The sequence below is a fragment of the Macaca fascicularis genome, chromosome 6, assembly GCF_037993035.2.
Source record: "Macaca fascicularis isolate 582-1 chromosome 6, T2T-MFA8v1.1".
Taxonomy (NCBI): domain Eukaryota; kingdom Metazoa; phylum Chordata; class Mammalia; order Primates; family Cercopithecidae; genus Macaca; species Macaca fascicularis.
The window spans coordinates 121,028,038-121,036,301 of record NC_088380.1 but is presented as its reverse complement, the minus strand read 5'-3'; the positions used below and the strand labels follow the sequence as shown (position 1 = coordinate 121,036,301).

At 35.8% G+C, this 8,264-nt stretch overlaps 1 protein-coding gene across 7 annotated transcripts in view; it reads right to left on the bottom strand.

Moving 5' to 3' along the window:
- Positions 1-1,497: 1,497 nt before the first annotated feature.
- KCNN2 (potassium calcium-activated channel subfamily N member 2) overlaps positions 1,498-8,264 on the bottom strand; it is a 432,599-nt gene continuing 425,832 nt past the window's right edge. For all 7 annotated transcript variants that reach the window (XR_012414582.1, XM_065546643.2, XM_073995164.1 and 4 more), the window contains 2 exons: positions 4,773-4,842; positions 1,498-2,100 (listed from right to left, as the gene is read on the bottom strand). Coding sequence is in view for 6 of the 7 variants with exons in the window: in XM_065546643.2 (XP_065402715.1) it covers positions 1,813-2,100; positions 4,773-4,842 (358 nt within the window). In the remaining variant the exon portion in view is untranslated. The remainder of the gene's footprint in view (positions 2,101-4,772; positions 4,843-8,264) is intronic.

Sequence of the window (8,264 nt, the reverse complement as noted above, 5' to 3'; positions counted from 1 at the left end):
CAAAATTTCTCCTTCTTACATCCGGTGTTTATACCAAATGCTTGATATATTCTTGTATGTAACCCAAAATACATAAAATGAGATTTGATTTCATCCATGAAATAGAAATCTTGATGAAGTAGGATCTTGATGTTCATTTAACTTGGCAATATGTTTCTATAACCAGTGTTCTTGTTTCCTTTCACTTATTATTAAAAAAAAAAAAAAAAAAAATTCCAAGCCTCATTCTCATCCAACAGAGGCCTATATAAGCTATATGAATGGACTTTAGTTTCAGCCATTTTGGATAGACAGTAAATAGCAAGTGGTTCTCATGCAATCTAAAGCAATCATAGTTTTATATCCTTGATATTGAAAGGAACTGTTTGGTTTTTAAATTATTTATGCAGAATGTTACAAATGTTATTTTATCCATTGGACTATGTAGGGTGGATCAAATATATCACTCTAGTTTGTGCTAAAGAAGGAAAAACATACTAGCAACTTGAATGTTGTAAGGTTGACACCAAAGGGTATGGTATAAAATGAAGTAGAGGGGGGACAAAAGCTTCTGAAGCAGATTGCCCTGAAAATTGAATATTTTTAGGTTTAGGCTGATACAAGCAGGTTGCTTTCAGAGATGTCCAAACGAAGCCTTATTTTTATGACACATTATCCCTACCACCATCAGCCTTCTTGTAAACTCCAGGGAATAACACCACATGAGGAAATTCCATATTGCTATCATCTCACACATGGTTCTTCTAAACCCAGTGGATTCTTAGAGCAAATCTGCAAACAGGTAGGTTTGTAGCAATAACCACTCAGTTCTCTTTCACACAAACTGACCTTAACCATCCAGGAAACAAGTGTCCTAAAACACGTGAAATTTACTAGATGCTATTCACTTGTGTTAAATATGTAAGTACAGACAAAGATGAGATCACTTACTAGAGGATATGTTAGGAGTTAGGCTTATGTATGCTCATTATGCTGTTGTATGCAAACATGTATCTATGAATATACACATGTAGGCCCCAAACACTTAAAGTGCATGCTTGGCCTTTCATAATAAATAAATGGAAAGATACGAAATAACTAGTTTAGAACTAAAATTCTGCACCATCTGTTTACAGACAGTGATGTACCCTGATACTTTGTTCCTATAAATCTGCTAGTAAACTGGGAATTAAAAAATTCTTGAAAGCATCTCTACTCCTTATTTGTATATGTTCTGATAAAAGACTGACTTTCTACATTTTGAAAAAAAATTGAATTAAAAATGAGACAATGCAACCTAAAAACTGGTAAGCTATCCTGGTTGAAATGATTGATGCAAATGATTCATAACAAGAGAAAAATCTTAGGGTATAGAGGAATTGAAAGTCTTTTTTTCCAACCAGCCAAACTTTTGGCTATCAAAATTATCAGTGTGCATCAGATGATAATCGGCTATTTTACCTTGAAAATAATGTGAGAAGTGAAGCTTTAGAAATGTCAAGTGACCAAACAAGTATGTGCAGAAATTAACTTTTTTTTATTATATATCATATAATGTAGTAGTAAAGTTTGTTTGAAGTGCATGAATAAAAAGTTAGTGAAATTACAGGAGGAACAATCTATATAGCAATAATAGGTGCATTCCCTGTGCATCTGAAAGAAAAAAAAAGAGTTTTCACTCATTTTGGCCTAAAACTTAGTGTTCAGGTTCCCAGGATTCTGACATCAGAACCCGGATAACGCTGATTAGAACCATAGGGGCTTTACAATAAAAGCTAAAATATTGACCATATGATGGCAAAAAGTCTTATTTTGTGGTTAACTTATTCTCTTCTAGCTACTCTCTGATGAAGTTGGTGGCGCTGTGGAAGAGGACCGCCGCCTCCTGGATGAGGACCGGGACCGCTCAGCATTGTAAGTGACATGCTTGTCGTAGCTCTCCATCTGAGCCTCAATGAAATCTCTCTGCTGCTGCCTGATGGTCTGGCTTATGAGCCCAGGGAGGGCGTGGATGCTACCAATCAAAGTCTCTAATTTTGTTTCCAGGGTAACAATCCTCTTCTCGAAGTCTTCACTCCTTTCGTTTAAATCAGAAATCATATCATACATGATATTCTGGGTCTGAAAAACAGGATTGAGAAGGTTAATTATACTTGCCCTGAACACAAACTGTCCACCTCTCAGAGGTTTAGCTCCAGTCTCTTGCTGGTGGCATTCAGTATAACAGGGGTGTCAGCAAACTGAACAGCTCATCTTGCAAAGTCAATTCATTGTATCTGTTCAATGCTAGGATTTATAACAGAAATATAAGATCTTTGGTTCAGTTGTAGAAAATGTGGAGCAGGTACTGCTACTGGTGGTATGCCCAATGATTGCAGGTGGTATCAGGAAAGACAAAAACATTTCAATTTAATATTTATATATGTATGTTAAAGGTTGTCACAAAGGTTAGTACACATCAAATTCATTTTGCAACACATAACATTAGGGCAGGGGTAATTTTTTAAAAATGGGCAGAATCAGTATTGGGATTTAGCAGAAATGTTGAGGGTAAAATATAAATGAAGTTTAGCATTAACTGGTTTTACAATTTTGTAATTTAAAGCAATAAATTCCTAAATATTGTTTGTTATCCTTTGTTTCAAATTATAGGCCTCTCTCCATTGGGTCAAATGGAAATTTTACAGATAATTGAGAGAATATTAGTTGAGGGAGATACTAAACTTACCAGTCTACCTTGTTGGCTGTGGTTCTGACCTACTGGCTAAGGCTTAATCAAAGCTAAGTGGTTAAAATAGGAAAATGTTTCTGGATTCCTAGTGAACCTTGAAATTGACTGTCTTGATCACAGGATATCCATAACTCGGATTTCTAGGTATATTTCCTGAGTAGCCAAAAGACAAAGAGAAAGGACTGATCAGCTCAGAGCTAGAAAGGGGAAAGGCTAGTGAAGGGGAAGAAAAGGTTTTAATCTTAGTTTAGTGCAGACTTTCCCAAGTCTGAGATCCCTTCATTTAAGCTGTCCTTCCTTCTACTTCGTTTCTCTTCTATCATATGCTCTTCTTCTGCTTAACAATCTTTTAAAGATGGTAAATGAACTGATAAGGGAGTTATCATTCAGATTATAGGCACCTTGTTTCAGTTTGATCAGAGACATAGTGCAGACACTTAATTTTACTACACAGTCTTGAGAATATGTGAACAGCATCCATTCATTTACAAAAATACTGAGCCTTTATGGTACGTACAGTCCTGTGGTCATAATAAGTACATTAATAAAGAAATAGCATCTTGCCTCACAGTGGTACTCTTGAAGTAAAATTACATCTCTGCATCATATTCCAATGTGGTCTGTTCATTTTTCCATAAAAATATCCATTAAAAATCATTTAACCTAGGAGTGATGGAGCTTGCCCATCTTTTTTTCATACGTCCAAGTAACAGCCACATTTACACACATTAATCGAGGATGTCTTCATACCTTATATATGTGTGCTGTCCAGTTTATATGCATGATATATGCTCTCCTAGGGTAAATCATTAAATACTTAGCATCTTCATCTAGTATGTGGTACTGATATACATTGAAATGAATGTAATTTAGATGCATTATTTAATGAGACTAGAACAAATACTTGTAATTTTTATGGATTATACTTGAGGCTTTAGTAAAATCATGGCTGATTTCTCAAACAAAAAAAACAGTTTGTAAGATGCAACTGAGAGTTGTCTCTTTCAAAGCATTTGGGTAAAAGGCTGAACAATTATATAAATGCTATTCTAATACCACCTTTAGAACTCAACCAGGAAAATGCAATGTTTTGATTGCTGACAAATATTTATGTTTTAAGGATGGGTTTTATGTGGGGAGAAACAACCAGAAATTGATCAGATAAATGTTGCAAATAAGGTAGAAAAATTTGGAGACCGTTAATATACTTTTTAAAAAGTGGTATGATTTTGAAATAATGAAATGGAGAAAGAATCATAAAAAATGATCACTTTGGGGTGATAACTTTCATTTTAGGATGTAATTTCTGGTATCTTTTATTTTTTTATTTTTTATTATTATTATTTTTTTTGAGACGGAGTCTCGCTCCGTCGCCCAGGCTGGAGTGCAGTGGCCAGATCTCAGCTCACTGCAAGCTCCGCCTCCCAGGTTGACGCCATTCTCCTGCCTCAGCCTCCCGAGTAGCTGGGACTACAGGCGCCCGCTACCTCACCCGGCTAGTTTTTTGTATTTTTTAGTAGAGACAGGGTTTCACTGGGTTAGCCAGGATGGTCTCGATCTCCTGACCTTGTGATCCGCCCGTCTCGGCCTCCCAACGTGCTGGGATTACAGGTGGTATCTTTCATTTTTATTTCAACTTTGCATTCTTTTGAGTTTGCTTAAAATACATAGAACAAAATTTAATTGATGAGTCCTATTCATTCCTGAATATCACACTCAGACCTCGGATGCAGTTCTGCTCTTACTGGGATGAGATTTACATGCAAATAAAAATCTCACAGGTATTGTCTCCTATTCCACTTAAGCTTCTTATGGTACTTCCAAATCACTGTAACTAGGAATGTTTTCAGAATGGGGTTGAATAACGTAACAGGGAAAGAGTACATTAAATGAGAGTTATAGAAACATTCTTTTAACTTGGACCATCATTTTAGGGTGCTTGGTTGGTTTGATTTACTAATTAAATTTGGGTTGGGATCCTCTTGAAACATGAATGATTAGTGACTGTGCAGTGGCTGATTTCAACAGATGCAACTATGAGGGCTAAGCACCTCAGACTTACCTTTGCCAAGTCCACCAAGGTGTTTGCTTGGTCATTCAGTTTCCTCTGCTCCATTTTTACACTTCTTAATCTAAAAGACAGAATCTGATATCAGAAAGGTTCCCTTCTCTCTACAGCAATCTTATGCCTTCCAAAGAGCATGCACAAAATTGACAAGAGCAAATAACTGCATGGATAATGCCTTGAATATCTGGGGTAAGTCCAAACTGGTTATGTGTCTGGTTCAATGAGAAGCATGCTTCCCCAACACCGCAAAAAAGAAAGGAGAGAGACAGCAATAGATGAGATGTCCTTAGGACAACTATTTACCAGGTAAAGTTGGATTCAGAAAGACTCATAAGGATTTAACCATATGAGAAAAAGCCAAAACATTCCTTAAAGCCCCAGTATCATGACAAATAGACATAGGAAGAAATATGCAAAGCAACTGGAATTTCATCGATGTTGGAGCAATGAGCACCTTCCTATGCCTACATGACTAGATACAGGTATTAGCCCTGTTTAGTCTGAAATGGATTGGGTTAGGTATTTGAACCTGATGAAAACACAGTGATAAGTGAGATTCTTATTAACAAAAAAAAAAACTTTTATTCAACCAGCAGCAATATAACACAAAACACATAATTATTATCTTTTTCTTCACTGTATTTCGTTTAACTTTTATCTTGAACTGCCATTAAATTTGAAGGGAGGCCAGACCATTTCCTAGGAAAAATTTCCCTTAATTTTCAGTGTAGATAAAAGTCAGAGGACAATTATAGTATCTGGCAGATGGAGTCTCTACTCGTAAGATTATGTTTAGCTACTGTTAAATATCATTGTATGTACCTGATGAGGAGTCAATTAAGAGTCAAAAAATGGTATTAGGAAACATTTTTAGGTAAGAACTCTGCTATTCTTTATTTACTATATTATTTTTCAACAAATATTTATTCAGTGTTGACTGTGTACCAAGAAAGATTTTCCAATAAGACAAATGTGGTTTATTGTTCCTTAAGCTAACAACTAAAAGCTTTTTCCCAAAAGAGAAGTAGGTTCTTCTAAACTATTTAATGAAAACAAACAAACAAACAGTCATGCCAATCTTATTTTACTTTGATGACAAGTCATTTTACAAAGTATAGTTTTAATGCTAGAGAGAGTATTTTGTATTATTTTTCAATTGAAATGAAAGGTAATTATGTAGAAGGAATAAAAACTCACAGGGCAAGATTTTACTGCCAGGGAGATTTCTGTAATATGTTCATAATGTTCAGTGATTTTGTTCTGAAACTAGGATATCCAATATGTCACCAAATCTGCTCTGCAGTGAAGATGCAGTGCCTTCTGCCAGTAAGTTTAGCTGACACCTACCTACAACACGATCTTTACCAATCTACAACAGTTGAAGGTTATAACTTCTCATTGCGACTGTTTATTAGAACACTGGAACGAAGTTAACTGGCTCCTTTTTATGCTATTATAGAGATGGAATATGTCCTAGTCTAAAATAAATTTACAAGCATGTATTTAGATCCAATATAATTGTTGAGAAAAATTTTCCTCAGTAATTAATAGAGTTACAATTTTTGATGTGTGCCTTTGAAAAACAGGCAACTACCCCCACCCTATACCTCCTAAAAAGAACACTTAGACATCTATGGGTCATTACACAGAAGTGTACTGAAGAAAGAGCAATGTACAACAGTGGATTCCATCCTCACTGACTCTAACTGGACCTTTAGTTTCCTCACATATGGAATGAAGTGTGTTAGATTAGAACAATGTTTCTGCACTGCTGGATTCATACCAACAGAGGTATCCTAGATGACTTTAAGTGATACTTAAGATGGAAAACAGTTATTCCTTTCAGTTCTCTTCTAATTCTTCATTACTGCAAGAAAAACGTCACAGGCTGGTCCCACTCTGTCTTTGTCTCCTAACACCTGCTTTTTTTTTTTTTTTTTTTTTTAAAAAAGAGCAGAATCTCAGCTCAGAGCTTTCTGCAGGCAACAGCCTATGGCTAGAATTCAATACCAGTATTCCAACTATCAATTGACAATTACCTTTACCTTTCTTCGTAATATTTTTAATCCATTTGTATAAAAATGGATTAAAATTTCTATAAAGGAATTTGTATAAAGTTTCATTTTCAAATTTAAGTTGTAGTATTGGTGGCACAGAAATGACGGAAGTTTGGGCTCTGGACCAGATGCCTCCAGCAAGTAATGAGTACAGAGAAAGTCCTGAATTCTACAAGTCAGATTAGAACAGCCAGTGGCAGTTTCTTAGCTTAAGTGGGTACTTCATCTTGGAAACAACGGGGCCGAATTTACTTCTCTTGGATTACTATACTATGTCTGACAGTAGAATTTTGCCCATTTTATTTTCTACGAATCTGGAAAGCTGACATAGAGTAGCCCTATTCGATTGGAATTCCTTTAGCTTCCAGAAATCATCTTGTCTTGTTGTTTGTTTCTTACACTGCCTGTAATGTAGGAGAGCTGATAGAAAAAACCTGCTTAAGCTGCAGCTGCCAGAATAAAAGGTAACATGCAGATGTGTATTACACTTCTTTCCCCCCCAAAAAAGAAGAATAAGAAACATATGTTGATTTCTTCCTTGTGAACTTCACTTATCACAGGAAAATATCATGATTTTGGATAACATTTCCATAGCAGCAATCAGACTACCAAAATTCACAAATAAAGGATCCGCTGGGTGCATGCAGCCAGTAGAAAATTCTGCAAATGTTGAAAGGAGCGGCTCACACAACTTACTTCCGAGCTCTATTTTCATTTTGTTGAAATAAAAAGACAAAACAAAAGAAAAGAAACTGTAAAATATTCTGGAACAAAATAACACAATGTGGTGTTCAGTTGTGCACAGGGGGCTCGATTCATTAGCTGGAAGATCCTGTTATGGTTCTGCAGGATTTTGACATATTGGCCAAAGAGAAACACTATTCCATTATCCTTCTTCATTGCTACTATACTTTCCCATCTGAAAGCACTCAGCTTCCTTCTGAATAAGAGTTCAGAAGGAAGAGCATGCATAAAGTCATCATGGCCTCTTGATATTTGATGTTCAAGTCAACAACAAGAAATATTTTTGCCTAATATGAATGTGATATGGTTAAAAGAACAATATTTGAAACAAAGGCATTATAATTGTTTTTTTGTCGGGGGGCACATCTTTTCTAAATTAGGACAACTCAGAAGCCTCGGGTTTCTGAAAGGCAGGTAATCCAACTCTCATGATATACAAATCAAGTAGATTGGATTTCTTGGCTCCGAAACAAATTCATGTTGGTCCATAGTTGAAATAAAAGAATGATAAACTTTAAAGGTAAGGTTGCTACCAGAAAAAGGGTTAAAAGTTAAGAGAAAGAGAACACTTCATGGCACTAAGTGACAATCTAAAAAGAAAATTACTGAAAAGAGGGCACAGGCCTGGACAGTTCAGCATCCAACAGAGGATAGAGAGGCTACGAAGTTTGGAAAAGAGAAACAG